Below are 20,827 nucleotides of genomic sequence, written 5' to 3'. Positions count from 1 at the left end.
AGCATTCCCCCTCGTAGCTCTATTTCGGATTGTTAGTAAAAGCTATCATTACCACACTGGGGGAGGATTTTTCTATTTGATATAACCAGCGTAAAAATGGAGAAAACTGGTCAGGATATTGGTCTTCTGATTCTTTCTTTCTAAATGTGGTAGAGTAGTAAAGAATTGGAGAAGGATGTTTTGTATAATATGGAATGGCAAGATACCAAACATATCGTTCCTGGACCAGCATTGTAACGGATAAAGACTCCCCAGTTAGTGCTAAAATATTGCTTCTTGGTCACATTGTCCGGAGCCTGCCTACATGAGCTACCTATTCGTATAACATAGGCGGAAGTCAATAGTTATGTTATAATATTTCCTAACAAGAGAAAAAATTAATAATTATTGCCATATAGCTGTGGGAGAAGATAACATATTGTCATCTTATTCCCGGGGGAAAATATCACCTGCCTGTTATAGCCATACTGGGTAAGGTTATATCACATAACATTTTTTATAATGGCACATTTAAGTTTTAACCCATCGTGGTTACTACACGATTGATGAATTCCTTAACGACAAGGCTGCTTGGAAGCAAGCCACTCCGCTCTCATCTCTCACAAAAAAGCTAAATTGCAAAGATTGTTAAACTATAAAATTTTGTTGGAAAAGAGAAATCTGCTGAGTTTCTTGCCGGCTTTTCTCAGTGGAATCTATCCTCCGAACTGGTGGTAGGGTCACTAAAAATAGACTGACTTGACGTTTCAAAAGTGCTTATAAAATAGACCTACTTGAAATAAATGAATTTTGAATTTTGAATGGTAGGCAACGTCGAGAATCCACGAAGCCAAAAAAGTTTATCAGCCTGCCTGAATATACTGCAGACAATGTCGTATCTACTAGGATTTCAGAGGTACTTAGGATTAACCTGACCCGTCTGCTATTCTATTATCATAGAAAAGTCTAGTAGAACACAAAGCGTTTCCTTATACTATTGCGGTGAGACGACCAGCCGCGAGGTAGTGTTTCTACCCAGTATCAAATAACACTATATATCCCACTTTTAAATGACTTCACCCTTACCACTGAAGCCATACAAGTCACAATCGCTTGACAAGCAACAACCTTCTCAAAGCCCTAATGACTTAAAAATGGTTTACCTACGGCGCCGTGTGAAGATTATTAAATATTATGAAATATACTCCAAGGTGATTAAAATGCTTGAAATGCTTGTTTACAAATTATATATAATTAACGATCAATTGGTCCCCTGAAGGTACGTATAATAATTCTCTTATGAACCAATAAACCCAAAGAAGCACATACCTACTTATCGTACTCTCATATATATTCTCATATAAATTCTCATGCCTTAGTCATGCCTATTCCCTTCTGATTCATTATTTAGTTTATTATATACATATATATGCAATTATATATGTTTATTTATAAGTATCTCTCCTCTTGAGCAGTGTTTTACGCCATTGGTTGCCTGGAATAGATCGATATGTAGCGATAAGGCCGCCAAATTGTATACTTTTCGTTAAATTTTTATTTACAATGTTTCTATACGTTTGTGTGGTGTACAATAAAAGTTTACTCATTCATTCATTCATAGTCGAGTCTTGGTTTAAATGTTTTTACTTTTACAATGGCTTCTAGTAAAATTGCACTTCTTAGCCCATATACCTCATTTCTTTATTATAAGTTACAAACTGTTATAGTTTAGTCCCACCATGCTGCTTAAATAAATCAACACTCAGGTAAAATATGGCACTCCACAGTGCACCAATGAGACTGCATTAGGTATATGATGCCTATATGTTATTTATAACTACGAGTAGCTAGCTGCCCGCGACTTCGTCTGCGTGGACTTCAGAATTGGGTCTTAAGCTTAGCTTGTTAACAATTTGTAATCCTAGCACGAGAACTATTTGAGAGATCGGTATGGAAAGTACGTAAATACATAGTCTTTTTTCATAGCATAAGTGACATGCATACCAAATTTTAAAGCTGTCTGACTACTGTTTAGCTCGAAAACAACTTTCAATTTTCCCTCGGGAACTTCGTAAGGAATCGGCATAAAAGGTAGCCTATGTTCTTTTCCATATCAAAGGCTACATGTATGCCAAATTTCATCCAAATCCGTTCAGCCGTTTTTGCGTGATTGTGTAACATACATACACACTTTCACATTTATAATATTAGTAGGACTAGTAGGATAACCGGGATCGACGGCTTAAGGAAGTGTTTGCAAAATTTTAAAAATATGAGATTTTTTCGGCAAGCTTTCAGACTATATTATAAAATAAATAAATATACTACGACAATACACTCATCGCCATCTAGCCCCAAAGTAAGCGTAGCTTGTGTTATGGGTACTAAGATGACTGATAAATAATTTTATGAATAATATACATAAATACTTATAGAATACAGATAAACACCCAAAAACTAAAAAAAAAATATGTTAAGAACAGAACCATCTTCCAGAATCGAACCTACGGCCTTGGTGTCAGAAAGCAGGTTCGCTGCTCACTGCGCCAATTGGCCGTCAAAAATAAAATCAAACTAGACATAGATTGCTCCTAATTTGCCAGCTGCAGTTATTATAATTGTTGAAATTTATTATTTTACATACTGTAGAAAAACTTCTGTTGCGTCTCTATACAAAACTTCCGACTTCAAGTTCCAATACCATTTGTTTACAGCTCTCCAAAGGGCGGGGTAAGACAAGGCCAATATCCTAACTTCAGGCCGGTATAAAGAATTACTTGACAGAAAACCGTATTACTTACGTAGCCCTTAACCTCTCTACTATAAAAGAGGCCTGTGCCTAGACATAAGACGCTAATAGGATGAGTGTGATTATGATAAAGTATTCAATTAACCACTGGGTCACCAGGGTATTAAACTATATTCGATTAGCTTAAGAAATTATTTCTCTACGAACGAAAGATTAGATTTCATTTTCCAAGTGAACAGATAGTCGCATTTTAGGTTCTTCCAAATTCATTTAGGTGTTTCAATATAAGCATTTTTGAAACGTCAAGCCTGTATGTATATTTTTATTATTATATCTATCATTTATTTATATACTTGAAACAGTGAAATTATTAAAGGAAAAAAAAAAATCACTATTAGAAATTCATTAAAAAACCACTCCTCCTCTCCTCCTTGGGCTTATGAGTACCCAAGCAACCGGCGGCCAGGGTTTCAGAGTGAGCAACCTCCTCACAATACGCGCTGTTTCAAGGACTACTGCCTTCTGTATCCGACACTTGATCCAACAACCAAACGAAAGCTTCTTATGATGTTGTTCGAAGCTTTTCGAGAGAAGACCATTCACTGAAACTACGTGACATTATTATAATTATTATAATTATATTCAACTCTTTATTTGTATGCCACAACATTAACATGTACCAACATAAAATAAAAACAGAAACATGAAGAAAGAAGTAGAATACAAGAGGCGGCTTTTTTAATGACTCCAGTTCGGAAAGCCGATTCAATCTAGCAACGCAACGCTTTTTCATCCTCACTAACCCATTATATAATTAAAAAAAAAAAAAAATCCCAGCCTACAGGCTACTACAGGCAACGGGTCTTCTCTTTCAGAGTGAGAAGGGTTAAGGCAGTAGTCCACCACGCTGGCAAAGTACTGATCGGTTCTAGACTTCACACGCCTTTGAGAACACTGAAGATAAATAAATACATAATACTAACTACGACAATACACAAAACACCAAAAACATCAAAATTCAAAAACAATCTAAATTCATTTATTTCAAGAAGGCCTAATATAAGCACTTTTGAAACGTCAAGTATGTTTGTTTGTAGTGACTCTACCACCGGTTCGGAAGGCAGATTCTACCGAGAAGAAGCCGGCAAGAAACTCAGCAGTTGCTCTTTTCCGACATCGTTATACAATTTAACAATCTTTATTCTATCTTGTGTGAAATGAAAGCGGAGCGGCTTCTTTCCAGGCAACTTTGTCATTAAGGAATTCATCAATAGTATAGTAACCTAGATGTATTAAATGTGTTTTTTTAATACATTCTTTAAACTTATGTAATAGTAAACCTAATATTACTTTAGGTAGCACGTTATAAAATCATATACTCAGCCCTACAAAGGTTTTCTGTACTTTCCTAATGCTATCGTAAGCGTCGCTTGTGTTATGGGTACTAAGTAAGCTGATGAATGTATTTATGAATATAATACACATAAATACTTATAATCTACAGATAAAATGGGTGTATCTACACTGAAAAGCATTCATGTTCATCATACAAACATTTCCAGTTGTGAGAATCAACGAGCAGGGTCGCTGCCCAATGCGCCATAAATGAAACGATCATTGTTTAGAAAAGTTAGAGGTGCGTGCTACAGCACTATACGGTGCGGTAGCCCACTGAGCTATCACCGCTTCAAAACTACACCGTTAAAAAAGGTATTTTATTTATTTTTATTTAAACAACTTTATTGCATAATAAACGAAACACACACTTACATTAAGATAAGTTATATGCAAAAGGCGGCCTTATCACTAAAAGTGATCTCTTCCAGGCTACCTCAACTATTGTAATAAGGCAATAAGAGACGGGAAATCGCAATTACATATAACAATTATTAAATATATAAATAATTTAAATATTAATTAAATTATTAATATATATAAATAATTAAATAAAATAATAAATGTAATAATATAATATATATTAATAAATATGTATAAATACACATACATATACATATAATATTAACATGTCAGGTATGTCTCGGTAATTTAGTTTTCATGTACGCAAACATAAAATACTAGATCTAAATCTAATCTACCAGCAACATCTGGTGGATGCAATAAATACATCATGATTAATAACGTGCTAATTGCCACTAATCAATAAATCAGTGCATAAATTAACGGTGTACTATTCCTTCGTTATATTAAGCAATAAATTAATTAGTAAACCGGTTTTAAATACTATTTTTTTACAGAATTCTAGTTGTGTCCGGCGGTGTAATGTTTTTTTGTAAAAAACCTAATTCACTATTGCATCGTTAATCCGACAAACTTCCCATACCGTTAGGATTGATATAAAGATTTATAATTTAAATTCTTTTTGATAATAAAGCATTCCATCGCATGCCGGACAAAACTAGCATTCTATTTAAGTAGCTTTTAGTGATCCATGGGCCCGTACCATTCGGATTGATAGTTATGTATAGATTTATCATTTGAATAGTTATTGACAAAAAAGCATTCCATCGCATCCCGGAAACAACTAGCATTCTATTAAAATAGTTTTTAGTGATGCATGGGAAATATTGGATGATCTATTAAAATAGTTTTTAGCATGGGAAATATTACATGAGTTTAGTTGGAATACTTTTTTTGTCAGGAACTTTCGCCGATACTCGTACAACAATTCACTAAAGTCGTATCGTACCGAGTAGGGCGAATGACTTAAGTTTAGGAATGCGTATAAGGATTCTAACGTATGCTAGAATATATATATATAATAATAAGAACGTTAGAATCCTTTTTTGTTCAGAAACCTTCGCTGGCATGCGTACTACTAAAATGACGTCTAATATGAATAAGGTGAATGATACAAACAGACATATCTACATGACGTTACAAAAGTGCTTATAAAATAGGCCTACTTGAAATCGTGAATTTTAATTTTTTTTTTTTTTAATTTTAGAGGATATTGCATGACACTTGCCTGACATGCATTAGAATGCTTTTTTTTCAGATACCTTAGCTGGTACAAAACACATTAAAATTACAGAAAGGTATAAATTATGTTGCTAACTCATACTTGTTCATACTAGTACATTTGTTTAATCTGAACAAACTATTATTACATGGAAAAATGTAGATAGATGATACCTAAAGAAACATTAGTAGTTTGAGTACATCCCTAGATATTAACTATCTAGGCCTAGATATCAAATATCTAGGGAATAGATTTATGCATTAGTATAGCGCACTGAAAGTTGCGTCTAAAATAAATGTATAGTTTGTATGGTATAGTCATGTTATACTGCGAAAAGAAATCAAAAGGATTTTAATTGATATGAGAAAGGAGACAAAAGGAGAGAGATGGTGAATACGCCAGAGTAAAAGAAGTGGATTAAGAAATGAAGTAAGCGGATAAAGTAGGCACGTTTTACGAGGACAAGAAGAACAATATCTTAAGTGCAAATGTAATATATGTGAGAACTTTAGCTAGAATATGTTCGAGCTTCAAGTCGTGTCTAAAATAAATTCCGAATAGTTATTTTAATATGTACATTATATATAAAATATACCTGATTAACATAAAAGGCTAATAGCTTTTCAACATATTGATACGCGTGTACGTACGAATCGCGGATGTATATCTGAATGCATCATCGTGGCATCAAATCAAATACACTTTATTGTACACCAAAGACTAAGCAATTAAAAAAAACACAATTGAAATAAAGATATAAGAGTAACAATAGGCCTTTAACACAACATTTAGGCTTAGCCATTAATTAATGATTTTGTCTGGTGGCTGCCGTCGTGGCTAGTTGACGGCCGATTGGCGCATTGGGCATAACTGGAAAATATTTGTGTGATGAACATGAATGTTTGTCAGTGTCTGGGTGTCTATCTGTATATTTTAAATATTTACGTATACGTATATTATTAATAACTTTGGGACTAGATGGCGATATGTATAGCCGTAGTATATTTATTTATTTATTATTTATTATTTCTGCCGCTAAGCAGCATTTCTGTTTCACAGCATTTGCAATTTCGCGAAGTAAATAATTATGCGTTAACATCGTCCAACATACCGACATAATTGTTTTCAAAATTTGTTTATATATTTTGGTATTAAATATATCGCTTAATACAAAAATATATAAAAAAAATTAAGTACACATTAATCCTTAAGTACTATAAATACGAAAGTGTACATGTTTTTTAATTACGCCTTAAGTAATTAACAAATCAACTTGTTATTTGGCATAGAGTTAGTTGAAAAGGCCGAAAGTAACATAGGCTATTTTATCCCAGGTAAACAAACGGTACCTACGGGGTTTGTTGATAAACCGGTATAAACGCGAACACGCGGGCAACAGCCATAACTAAAATATGTAAACAAAGTTACATAAAATGTTCTTTGTACACAAACTTACTTTCAACTCAAAAAATTCATAAGGCTTCGAACGATCCTTATCACTTACATAAGATATCGGGTCACGTGCTTAAACGCTTTTGTCTTTACGTACTTAAATATGAAGCAGTGATATCGTTGTGGCTCGGACTTCGACTACACTTTTGGGGGGCCGAGTTCGAATCCCAGCACGCCCCTCTAACTTTTTTAAATTATGTCACTTGATTCAACGATGAGGGAAACGTCGTGAGGAAACGTGCATGCCTGATAGTTCTACATAATGTTCTCAAAAGTGTGTGGAGTCTACCAATCCGTACTGGGACTCCGTAGTGGACTACAGCCACTATAGCGTATTGTGGGATGAGACCCCTGTCCTCAAGTGGGCCGGTAAACATCAAAAGCAGTGTTCTACAACGATAAAACGAAAAAACATAATAAAAAGTCATCACGTCACAATTCAAACTACTACGAGAATGGTATGCAAAAAATGTCGATCTCTTGCTCGGTGAAAAACAAAAACATAAAAAAGTAGCCTTTGTGCTACTCTAGAATATAATCTATATATATGCTGACGACATTCAATTCTATACAGCCGTGCTGACGTGATTGAGTAAGAAACATACATCTATCCAAACTTTCGTACATATACTATTAGTACAGATAAGAACATAAATCTAAACATATACCTACACTATCATGTGTAAGTTTATATTTATAAGAAACTACAATAATAGGATTAGAAGCCCACCATTACGCGATAAAGCGGCGTGGTCAATGTAAGCTAGAGCTTATACCGACAAAGAGAGGGATATAAATCTCCTATAAGTTAAATTTTTTTATTTTATTTTTTACTTTTTTATGATCCCTTTTCTTTGTATAGTACCTATATATATATCGCCATCTAGCCCCAAAGTAAGCGTCGCGTCGCTTGTATTATGGGTACTAAGATGATTGATGAATATTTTTATGAATAATATACATAAATACTTATAATATACAGATAAACACCCAGACACTGAAAAACATTCATGTTCATCACACAAACATTTTCCAGTTGTGGGAAACGAACCCACGGCCATGGACTCAGAAAGCAGGATCACTGCCCACTGCGCCAGTCGACCGTCAACATCCTATGGCTTTGTAAGTTGTTTAGCTTTTAGATTATTTTAATTAAGCATTCTGTGGTAATTTCTAGAAGGTTTCAATCTCTTATAAACATATGTTATTCTCAAGATAATGCCATTGATTGTTACCAGTTTAATGATCCAATAAAAAACAATTTAAAAAAAATAAGACAGGAGGTAAGTATATATACTAATAGACATTATTTAATACTCCACGTCTTTACTAATGACATTAATTGGATTGATGTTGACAATCAAACCGGTAACCAGATAGGTGACCGAATTTGGCCTTTCCCTTACCTCCTTACCAGCACAAGCCGGCCATTTTAACTAAAACCTGTTAATCCTTACAAATGTGAAAGTGTGTTTGTTTATTTGTCTCTCCTTTACGCCGTAACTAAGCAACCAATTAACTTGATTTTTAGCATAGTTAGATGAAAGGACGGGGAGTAACATAGCTTTTAATTCCAGCAGGGCTAGCACGGGCAGGAGACAACAATTATATCCCCCGATTATATCCCCAGCACGCTAGCATGGGCAGGAGAATTGTATTCCCGGGAAAAGGATAAAAATGTATCTTCTCTCAAAGCTGTATCAACACACTGCACCTCTGTTATTATTTCTTATTTATATGACCACCACCCTGGGCCAAAAAGTTGGTGGATTTTAACGATATAAAATGAAGTGATAATATTTCAAATAAATATACAACGTGTAACCGAATTACCAAATACTGTTGAAGGGTGCATAAGTATATTTCATAAGTTATCAATCACGCTGTTAAAATTTTAAATGAAAAAGAGCATATTTATTTTTTCATACAAACCAATTCAAAACATTCTAAATGTTTACTTATGACAGCCCTATTGAAGATTAAAGACCGACACGCGCATCGTACCTACGCTACGCGACGCGTACCTAATAAAGTGATAGGAGTCACGTGATTTTGATTTAGCATGTGATGTAGATATCTTATTTCCCTCGGTAAAAACTATGGCAGTGGTTTAATCAAAAACTATTAGCGTTTCGGTGACACAGATAAGTCTCAGAGACAGTCAATAATGTACCTCTAAAGCCTGTGAATTAATGTTTCGCTTTTTATGTATTTTACACGTAAGTATAATAAACGCAACCGACGCGACGGCACAGGGATAGACACCCATGATTTCCAAACTCCGGAGTGGCACTCGAAATTTAAACCAATCACCTACTAAAAATCTTTTACCGACTCTGTAATTGTGTCCAACTACTCGTGAACCTTAGTTTAGCATGTTAACAATTGGAGTTAACTCATAAGTTACTTATAACTCTTATTATAATCATGAGCGCAAAAATTAAACTGTCAATAATTTTTGCGCTGCGGTTCAACAGACATGTCGTTCGGAAGATGGATTACAGTAGCCTTAGCACAAGTTTTGCTCGCTCGCAACCGAAGAGTCGTTTTCGAGTACGGGATACTAAAACAAAGAAGTAAAATGGATCTTATTTACATTGATTTAAACCTAAAACTTGCCGAAAATCATTAAGCTCGGGCTATCGACAAAACGTTTGTAAACCATAAATTAAATGTACAGGATTTACGACTTCAATCCGAATAACATAACTTCCATTTTACTTTGATACAGTGTTCGGTTTGCGAAAACGTCTCATTAATTGCGAGCGATCAACTCCTGTACTAAGGCTACAGTATGCAATGCGATGCGCTTTTGCGCTCTCGCTTTTATTACTTCAACTGACATACTATTAAAATGAACATAATATTCCCGTATTTCGCAGTGATAAACGATGTGGTTTTAAGTTGGAGGTCCCGGATTCGATTTCCGGCCATTTGGTAGTTGAAAATTTACCGTCTGGTCTGGTGGGAGGCTTCGGCCGTGGCTAGCTACCACCCTACCGACAAAGACGTGCCGCTAAGCGATTTAGTAATGCGATGTCGTCTAGACACCGAAACCGACAGGTAAGATTGCAGTCAAGGGCTAACCGATAGTAGAATTAAAAACCACGCTAATTATGTCGACTTGTAATGGAATTAAAAAAATAATATACTACAAAAATACATACATACATACTATACGAAATCCAGTCCCAAAGTACCTAAGCGCAGCTTGTGTTATGGGTACTAAGATAACTGATGAATAATTGTATGTATAATATATTTACATAAATTCTTATAACATATATATTAATACCCAGACACTGAATAGCATTCACGTGCATCACACAAACATTGCCCAGTTGTGGGAATCGAACCCACGGCATTGGACTCAGAAAGCAGGGTCGCTGCCCACTGCGCCAATAAACCGTAGAAGTTTTACAGAACTCTCATTAATCACCAATCAAGAAAGTAGGTAAGCTAAAAAATAATGTTCTTTAATAAAACTTGACAAACAGCGCAACATAAGGCGAACTGAAATGTAGAGCAAAAATTACCCTGTCTGTATTTTTTCAACAGTCGTGCTGCACGGAAAAATTTACCCTGTCCGTATTTTTTGCGCTGCGGTTCACCTGTCTTGCCGTATGGAAGATGGATTACATTTGCATTGCTATGCAATTTTGTGATCTCGCTTTCTTTCTTATTGTCCTTTTTTTATTTCTTAACGCTCGCCGATATAAGAGGCGCCCTAATAAGTACATCCTTCGGGACCCAGACGACCAGTTAACGACTGACAATGACCCCGTCTTCACGCACTGGCTCCATCTTTTGGATAAGTACGGTATCAGTTTTTAGTTATACTGACATTTTTTAATACTAAGAATTAGCACTTCTGTCTCACTGCAGTCTTAAGATGTCAGCGGTTTAACCTGTTTGGGAGTATGGCAGTTATATTAGATCCATACCTACCTATTGGGCGCGGCAATCGTACCATAATTTTAAATTTCTAAGGGGCACATCTTTCCCTAACTTCATTCTACAGAAATAAATTCAGAAATAATAAAATCACAAATTGCTCGTGCCAGGAATAGAACCCGGGACCTCCAACTTAAAAGCGCAGCTCTCACTACTACACTGGGATGATCATCGTAAATCGGCTTTAAAAGGCGCGGAGAAAAAGTAAAGTCCGAAACCTGTCACCTATCCGGTTACCGACATAAATCAAAATAGTTTAAGCAATACAAATATCATGTAGAACCTTCTGTAGTGCTCCATTGGTGAGGACAAGGCTACCCTCTCATAATTGATAATATATAGAGACCACCATGCTGTTCTAACACACTCGCACCGCGCGAAAATTCGTAAGTAAATGCTATTTACATTTCAATACACTTTGCCTTAAATCCTATTTTGTTAATCGCCAACTTATTTGTGGTCACCTGCGCCACAGTAAGACCGTTACCCCCTCAAACACCGTTACCACTGAAATACATCGTTACCCCCAGAAACACTGTTACCTCTCAAATACACCGTGACCCCCAAAACACTGTGTTACTCCTGCGGTAACCACGCCGCGTGGCGCTGTAATACATTATTTCTTCAGTGGTCCACTGGTTAGCATAACTACGGGAACGAGGTCCTTTATCATCATCATCGTCGAAGCAAGTGATATTTTTGATTAGTTAAAACGCACGTAACTTAGAAAATTTAGAGGTGCGTGCTGGGATTCGACCTCGGCCCCCCGAAAGCAATGTCGAGATCCTACACACTTTCTCGATTTACTATTAGGAAGTTCTCATTATAAGCCCGCAGTTATGAATTTGTATATGCAATACCCCCAGTGGCGTGCATAGAGGGTATGCACAGGGTATGCAGATGATATAAAATGAAGAAAATCCCCAGTACGAGTTGTTAATACTTAAGCGTGGGCTTTTTATAACTCTTACAATGCCTATCCTTAAGTTTTTTATAACTCGTACTGGAGATTTTCTTCATTTTATACCATCTGCATACCCCATTTTACGCCACTGCATACCCCGTACCTCAAGGAGTAAGTTAAGTAAGGAATAAGGTGTAAGTTAGCCATCAGAAGAGAATCGGTTTGTACTCTAAAACCCTCTCTCCTTGAGGAGGCCTATGCTCAGTTGTGTGACATTATAAGAGCGATAATCATAATATGTAAGTATCTCTTTATGGACCATCGCACGCTAAAGCCCGCCCAAATATTTGGAGCGTCTAAAATCTATTTCTCAACCAAGTACTCAATAAGCTTTTAAAACTTCCATAACATATTTTATTATAGCGATTTTATAACTTTCATACTATTAAAATGCACTCACCTAAGATAAACCAGTAAAAGTGTTACACAACACTTATAAATCTTATGACACAGTCAAGCCAGTAAACTTAAACAAAATGTACTTTAATACAACTTGAACAAAAATATCACAGCAAAAATCACAACAAGTCACCGAAAAGCGTCTATTTATCGTTAGTTTTTTCAAGGAAAAGTTCGTTCGCTTTACAGATTGTGTCGCATTCGATACAGCAAAGCCGCAACCGTCGCGAACGAGTTTCTACATACAACTGGCTATACCCATCATTTTAAGAAAATTAAGCGGTTACTCAATCGTTAAAGACTTTTTTAATTTCTTCAACTTTGTACTAATCATCGCTCTGTAATTAAGTACATAATAAAGGTCGTGCATTTGTATGATAAAAAAACCTATTTGCTATTAGTATAGTCTATGCCCACAGATATACAACGGTACGACGTATTACAAAGTTGGCTTCCTTTAAACTTATACGTTCGAAATTTGAAAAGTCGACGCTTTTTAAATAGGAAACATGAAAGTTACACTAATACCTATCAACTTAAAAATACTTACTAGACTTTTTTTACAATTTTGCGCTACGTATTTTAACAGTTTTATGTTTATTATATTATTTTATATTATAGTTTACATTCATGTTTAAATGACGAAAGGCGGTGATACTCTAACCGAAGCTTTTTATTTTATTTATCCTTTCGATTTTATTCTTTATGCACATACTGAATACTCTGACATTGCTCGGGAGATTTGCGTGTTTTTCTTCCTGTTTATAAATCTGTATTTTTGACAACTTTCTTAGTGACTAATGTAGCTGCAATAGTAGGTGCAAATATCTAATTATTATTTTAATAAATCTAGAGCAATTGGTTTTTAATAAAAGTAAAAAGAAATATTGCTTTTAAAAAAATAAGTGTTTTATATAAACGGTAGATTATATACGGTAAAAAGATACAAACATAGAAGCAATAGGTGCTTCTATTTTTGTTTTTTTTTCTTTTATAATTCTTTTACTTCATGTGATGTACAGATAAAGAGTAATAATTTTTAAATGATGAAAATAAATATCTATTCCTGTTATAAATGCGAATATTTATGTAGCTTGTTTGTATCTTCTTGACGTAGCAGCGGAGCAACAGACCGACGCGCGACGTGTCTTTTCACGTGGTTAGTTTAAGACGTATTTTCTGAATATAAATTCACCAAAAATAAAAAACTATAATCGCCCTGCATTGGTGGCATTGCAAACCTGTTTTAAATTAGGTAATTCTAATTCCGATTCTATCTATTGAGGTCTAAGAGTCATGCTGTCCTTTTCTGAGGAAAATATTGTGAAAAGGACACAGACAATGCACAGGTAGGTGGGCAACTTTTAAGATTTTCTTTGGTTTTATATCCGGAAAAACTACGCGCCGCTTTTGATCAAATTTTTTAGTAGTAAACATAAATCTTCTCCTCACTTTTACAATATATTCGTATGAGGTTTTTTTAAGTGATAATTTACCGACCAAGCAGATCGCCCACCTGATGGTAAGTGGCAAAGCAGCGCCAATAACCAAGGCGATATTCATAATCATAATCATTTATTAAGCAGGGCATGCAAGTTACACGCCCTGCAACCAATGGAGTGCCCTGGGTTTCTTACCAGGGTATGCATACAGCAAGAAAATTGCATAAATTGCAAAAATCCTCCTCCTATAAGAGTTATATATCAATTTTAGGGTAAGCAGTGCTTTTGTGCATGTATGAAGAGCACGCCACTGCCTACAACATGCCGCCCTGTGTCTATCGAGTGTTTAGCCTCATGTGCCTGTAATTACACCGACAACCCGCCCGACTTTACGATGTAGAATTCAGGTGTCGGTGTGCGCGCGCATCACAAAAATTCACTCTCATCATTTTTCTCCATCGCGCCAAAAGAAGTATAACGTAAAAAAGTTTTTTAAATTTTAAGCCTACAATAATTGCACAATGTATATCTAAACATAATAAAACCGGTGGATCGATAGTCAGTCCCATAGATAATAATAATATAAATAATAATAAATAAATATACTACGACAATACACACATAGGCATCTAGCCCCAAAGTAAGCGAAGCTTGTGTATGGGTACTAAGTTGACTGATGAATATTTATATGAATAATATATATAAATACTTAGAATATACATATAAACACCCAGACACTGAAAAACATTCATGCTCATCACACAAACATTTTCCAGTTGTGGGAATCGAACCCACGGCCTTGGACTCAGAAAGCAGGGTCGCTGCCAACTGCGCCAATCGGCCGATAAATATAATAATAATAAAATAATTTATTGGTTTGTTTATTTACAAAGAAACAAGTACAATTATAATGTTATACAAGAAGACACAGTTAAATGATCTTAGCAATTGATACAGCAATCTGTGAGCTAATACACTATAGGTAAGTATATGAATGAATGGATGAATATACTTTTATTGCGCACCACAAAAAGTACATAAAAAAAGAAAATTATAACAATAAAACGTATACAATTAGTATTAGTAATTATATGTAAAGTATGTATTGTAGTCAATTATCTTTCTAAGCAACAGATATTATAAGCACTCGACACAAAATTAAGAATAAATTCGAATCCGCGTACATGATCCGCGTGCAATAGTGGCTGAATGAGGATTCTGTATTTTCTTAATTCTGTTTTTAATTTCTTAAAAACAAAAATAAAAAATCCGTTCGCTGTGTACTTATATCTAACCAATAATTATTTAAAGGTTTTATCATATTCCACGTTGCAATTAAAGAAATAATTTGCTCTAGGCATGCATTGTTTTAAAGTTACGATATTTAAAGTAACTTAATAAAGCACACATTGTACAAAATTTTAATTATTTGATGACGTTAATTTAATGTCATTGCTAACTTCTTCATAAGCTGTCATTAACTTAAATTATTTTTTATTATTATAATTAATCAGAGGTTGAAACAAAAAAGTATACAATATTCGAAAATACCAAATCACCTTTAGTGGCCACACAGAAAATATAAATATGAAACAAAAACAGCTAAGAAATCAAACAAAATCAATTACGAAGTCCATTGCCTTACTGAAAATATATTTATTCATTTATTTTAGGGTTAAAATCGTTAAATAAAAACCTCATTATGAGAAAAGTTTTTAAACAGTCGCCACGCGGTTAGTTCTCTGTCACAGTTCGATCGTTGCTCAGTTCATTTGTTTTTAAATGTGGAAATCTATAATTTTGGACGTTGAGTGCATCGTTTGCAACAAAACGCTGCAGAAAATTAAGCACGACCCGCGCGAGGTGTCGAGAAAAATGGTCAGGATCTCGACCAAGCGCGCTAGAACACCAAATTGGTCACCCGAGGAAAAACAGTTCCTGCTAGAACTAATAAAAGAACATAAGGAAGTGGTCGTTACAAAGAACAACAACGGCCCTAACCATTCTGAGGAGAAAGACGTAGCTTGGAACGAAATCCTACGGCAACTAGCAGTAAAATTCGGTAACAAATTCTTCGGACTTTCCACCAAGAAAGTTAAAACTCAGTGGCAGAACATGAAACGCATAACTCGTGAGGAGATCGCCCTAAACGGAGACGTAGTAAATAAATATTCGAAACAGTCAATGGAAGTGTGTACTATATTAGATTTAGTTAAGGATGGAATACTTAAGAAGGAAAATGAAGTTAATGACACTACAATGAGTGCTAATGTTGAAATTAAGACGGAATGCATAGATGAGTAAGTAATTTAATCAGATAAGTAAATAAATTATCGAATTATTAATACAATTGTTTTATAATATTTTGTGGCAGTAGAGCTTTTTACACCAGAATTCGTCCGAGTTAGTACTACCGCCAAGAAGCTATCCAATACCTCAGCTTAGTGTGTTCGCGAGCGATGATTTTTGTTTCAAATTTAAAAATTCATTTATTTCGACCTAATTTATAACCACTTTTGAAACGTCAAGTCAGTCTGTTTGTAGTGACTCTACCACCGGTCCGGGAGGCAGATTCTACTGAGCAGAGCCGGCAAGAAACTCAGCAGATTGCTCTTTTCCAACATTATTTTAAAGTTTAACAATCTTTAGAATTTTTCTGTTTTGTGAGGGATGAGAGCGGATGGCCTGCTTACAAGTAGCCTTGTCGTTAAGGAATTCATCAATTGTGTAGTAACCACGATTTGTTAAATGTATTTCATTTATATCGAAATAAATAGTATATATAATACTTACTGAAATGTACCATAAATAAGTACCCATAATATAAGTCTTAGTATAATCTCGATCCAATAAGTTTTAGTAAAGGTTTCAATGAACTGTTTTATTTCATTTTATTGTATCTTCATTACAGAGATCCTACTAGTCAACCAAGCTGCAGTAGCACAAATCTTTACCAAGACATCTCTTCAAAGGTTAATGACATAACAAAATCCTCGTCGTCGTCCGAGATCGCTGAAATAATTGCTGATGATCCGGAAATGGACCAGGAGAATATGAACAATAAGAGATCAAAATGCACTATGACTGAACCTACACTTTTAGAAGATAATATCAGAAACGTTGTTCAATTCAATACTGATATGCATGAATTTTTAAAGTAAGAACATTAAATAGGAATCATCATCATCATCATCATCATCATACCAGCCCATTACCGGCTGACTACAGGGCAGGCCTCCTCCCACAAGGAGAAGGGTTTAATCTGAATCATAACTTGATAGCATATTAATTGTCTAGTTCAGTATCAGCTATACTTTTGATGGACAAGAACCGTCTGGATTGTCATACATCGCATCAGAACGATACTGACAAAGTAACATGACTGCGTATCATCACCAGCTGGGGTGATACCTACGTGTCGCGTATCAGGAAAATTATAACTGGGCCCGACTTTATAATTTAATAGCTTCTAATGTATCCTAAACTTTATATTTTTAATTTTTTACACATAATTATGTTACCTTTAGTATCTAGAAGGCTTCGGCCATGTCTAGTTACCCACCATACCGAAAGAGGCGTTCTGCTTCCGGTACGATGTCGCGTAGAAACCGATTAATACAATAATTTCCATACCTAAACAGATCAGTCGGCTACCATCGAAGATAAAATAATCTACAGCGTTATAGGACTCATTTTCTATTTTGTGACAACAAAACATATTTTCAGATTTTCTGCAACAGAAAAGCACCTAAAAATGGAATCATTGAAAGAGGAACGCCAGGTCTTCAGAGCTGTGAGGGAAACTGCAGAACTAAACAAAATTATAGCGGAACAGAAGCTGAAACATATTCTTTGGATGAAAAACCAAGAGATGTCGTAAGCAAAAAAAAAACTATTTCAAATGCCTTAGTAAGCATCGTCCTACGCCATCTATGAACATTTCCTTAAACTAACGAGACCGGTGTCTTTTTTACCTAAGATCCTAAACGTAACAAGATAACAATATATCTATTCACTAATAACTTTGAGCCAACTATTTAATATATATTTTAGTTTCTATTTCTTTTAGATTCAACAGTATGTTACTTTAATCTACAGTTTTGTCTATGGATCTTTGTCAATTTCTAAACTTTTACATTGCCAATTTCAAACGTCAATGTCATTTTGAAATTGAAAGAAAAGAACTTCGGGAAAAGTCCAAAAAAATTAATCATTTTTATTTTAAATAAAGCCTTTTTCTAAGCAATCATGAACTTCTTAGCAAGGACGAGAACTCCTGTATTACGTGCAATTTCTGTTAGGTAAGATATTCTAAGCCGGTTGTTACGCAATCCTAACCTATTAAGTAACAAGTACCTACCTATTTTTCGAAAATAAAGTAAAGGGTTATCGTAAACTTGCCACTACTCGCTACAATATACAAAAACATACTATTTAAATACAAATGCTATATTTATTTTTCACCGTTTATATTAATAAAATTTGGCTGGTTGCCATTTGCGATTTATGTACATCATTCAATAATAATTCCTGATGTCAATGATATTTAGCCCAAACTAGCTTATCTAGGTATCGGCAGTCCATAGCTTAATAGATTCTGTAAATAGAATATGGATTAAAACAAAAAACAATTGCAAGTCTTCATATTTGTATGAAAAACTAACCAGGTAAGTATTGGAACAATTATTTAACTTGAACCTATGTAATTAAACAAATCCTAACTAATGCCATGCTATTTGTTAACATAGTAGTATGATTTTTGTATAGTATAGACAGTTTATAGGCTAGCAAATGATATTTAGCAGTTTTAGCTTCTGTTCATCCAGTAAAAATGCACAATTCTCATGTAGGATAGAGCTGGAGGGCAATTCTTACAAATCGATCAAATGACTTCAAGCTATTACTGGGAAAGTAGGGATAACGCATATGCAGGCAATGCAATGGGGCTCTTCCAGTATATATATATATATATATATATATATATACAGTATTCCAGTATGGTTATAATGTTGTCAGTATATTTTCAAATGCATTGCAATATATATTTGTTACTAAATATGTTAAGTGCTGTTTATGCTGGGGTGACATTGTACTTTGTCATTATGCTGTCTGTTGGCTGCTGTATATACCAGTGTTTCCTAACCTTATTGAGTACTGTTGCACTAACAAGTTAAGAAATTTGTCCTTTGGAAGCCCTGGTATATACCACGTACCATTCGTAACAGGAACTCTAAACAATATTCAAAATAATTGAGGTTTACTACACCAGTGAATAAAAATTAGAGTATTTAATTCTGCATTAAGAAATTTAGAAGCAACTGATCAAATTAATTACCTGGTCTAATATTTTTACTACTGCAATAATTGCAATTGACATAATTGAAACTATAATTTAAATAAAAAATATTTACAATAGCTAAACTTTTACAAATTATATTATACAACTGTGTATATTTGTTGCAAATAGTTTGATAGCAATCATAGTCCAATGCACAAAACTATTTCTTGTGTGTGTTGTGATTTGGGACAATATTGATGAAGTTAAAACTTTCAGGTTAAAGTATTATTTAAAACAATAAAATATTGTCTTTTCTTGTATTTAATTATTTTTGAATATTGCCTGAAATAAACGATTATTATTATTGTTATGTAATTAGGCAAGTTCGAAAGAGTGTTGCAACTATGTACATTATTTTTCAGAATGTACGGTGGTGAACCCGGATCTGGAGCTGGAAAGGGTGGTGGCGGTGGTGGCGCCATTCGTGAAGCTGGTGGTTCATTTGGCAAGATGGAGGCTGCTAGGGAAGATGAATACTTTTACAAGAAGGTATTAAGCTAGATAATCAACATTTGCTATTTGCATCATTGCTGCTGTTCCCGACGGAATTCTGTATTGGTGGCAAACTATAGATGTAATATAGTTCTATGCTTCAAAGTTGGATCTGATTTGGGGAACCCGAGGAAATAGGTTTAGGATAGTTCTCAAACTTTTTATCCATCTTCATTATACAGTATGTTAGTTGAACTCTGAACTAATTCAGGTTCTGTTTCTGGTAATTAAATTCTCAGAGTGTTTAAAGTTAGGTGAACATTTGTGTTTGAAAAAAAATTGTAATGAAAAATTGTTTACAAGAATTCTGCTCAAAAAGGCCCATGCCCAATGGATGTCCATAGTTTGATATGTTGATGAAGTAGCCATAATATGTTGGAATGGTTGTCAATGATAACAAATGCAACTTTTTTTTATTTACAGCAAAAGGAACAGTTGGCCAACCTGAAAGGGCATTTAGACAAAGAGATTGCCTTCCATCAAGAGCAGATTAAGCGCCACGAGGATGCCATACGTCGTCACAAAGAACAAATGTCCGGCATGAACCCTGACAAGTAATAATTAAACAACAAATTATCCTAATATTCAAAGTCCTGTTTTGTATTGTATGGTGAATATATTACATAATATTAAAACATTCGATGTGAATCTTTTTTCGCTTTTATTTTGTTTAGTACTAGAGACATAAAATATATTGTACAGGCAATATCTGTGTTTTAATTAAAGGTGGTGAAGTTTTTTTAACCCATTTATGAATATCATTATAATAATGCGAATTTCCAGTTAGCTTTATTCAAAAAGCCAAACCAACAAAATATATTTTGACTTTACATTTTTATATCTAGCTAAGTACAAAATATGTAATTACAGTTCTTATATTGTGTAAAAAAGAAACGATGGTTAAGAGATTAAAATATAAAAAAGTAGCAATATTTACTCAAAGTGCGCACATATGTGATAAAATAATTAAGATAGTGGGTTCATAACAGATTACAGGAATTTATTACATCATTACGTATTAACGCCATCTACCGGAATACATTAGAATCGCCACGTGTCAACCTGCAAGATGGTTCGG

General features: G+C 34.5%; 2 protein-coding genes across 2 annotated transcripts in view; one reads left to right on the top strand and one right to left on the bottom strand.

The window, feature by feature from the left end:
- LOC120631050 (protein scarlet-like) overlaps positions 1-12,697 on the bottom strand; it is a 64,475-nt gene extending 51,778 nt beyond the window's left edge. Inside the window, exon 1 of the mRNA XM_039900454.1 lies at positions 12,479-12,697. The gene's annotated coding sequence lies outside the window, so the exon portion shown is untranslated. The remainder of the gene's footprint in view (positions 1-12,478) is intronic.
- A 3,061-nt stretch (positions 12,698-15,758) lies between these two features.
- LOC120631367 lies at positions 15,759-20,402 on the top strand. The gene is made up of 5 exons (XM_039900901.1): positions 15,759-16,219; positions 16,831-17,076; positions 17,646-17,795; positions 19,620-19,746; positions 20,173-20,402. Exons 1-5 carry the CDS (start codon positions 15,795-15,797, stop codon positions 20,305-20,307), a joined length of 1,083 nt encoding a protein of 360 aa, XP_039756835.1. The 5' UTR covers positions 15,759-15,794; the 3' UTR covers positions 20,308-20,402.
- The last annotated feature ends 425 nt before the right edge of the window (positions 20,403-20,827 follow it).

This window comes from Pararge aegeria, chromosome 2 (assembly GCF_905163445.1).
Source record: "Pararge aegeria chromosome 2, ilParAegt1.1, whole genome shotgun sequence".
In the NCBI taxonomy this organism is placed as follows: domain Eukaryota; kingdom Metazoa; phylum Arthropoda; class Insecta; order Lepidoptera; family Nymphalidae; genus Pararge; species Pararge aegeria.
This window is presented reverse-complemented; position numbering and strand designations above follow the sequence as displayed.

What these genes read in the sequence shown, in the direction of transcription:
- LOC120631367 (XM_039900901.1), top strand. Translation starts at nt 15,795, where the DNA reads ATGGTCAGGATCTCGACCAAGCGCGCTAGAACACCAAATTGGTCACCC. An exon ending in AAGACGGAATGCATAGATGA is followed by an intron (nt 16,220 to 16,830) that starts GTAAGTAATTTA and finishes TCTTCATTACAG; the next exon opens with AGATCCTACTAGTCAACCAA. An exon ending in ATGAATACTTTTACAAGAAG is followed by an intron (nt 19,747 to 20,172) that starts GTATTAAGCTAG and finishes TTTTATTTACAG; the next exon opens with CAAAAGGAACAGTTGGCCAA.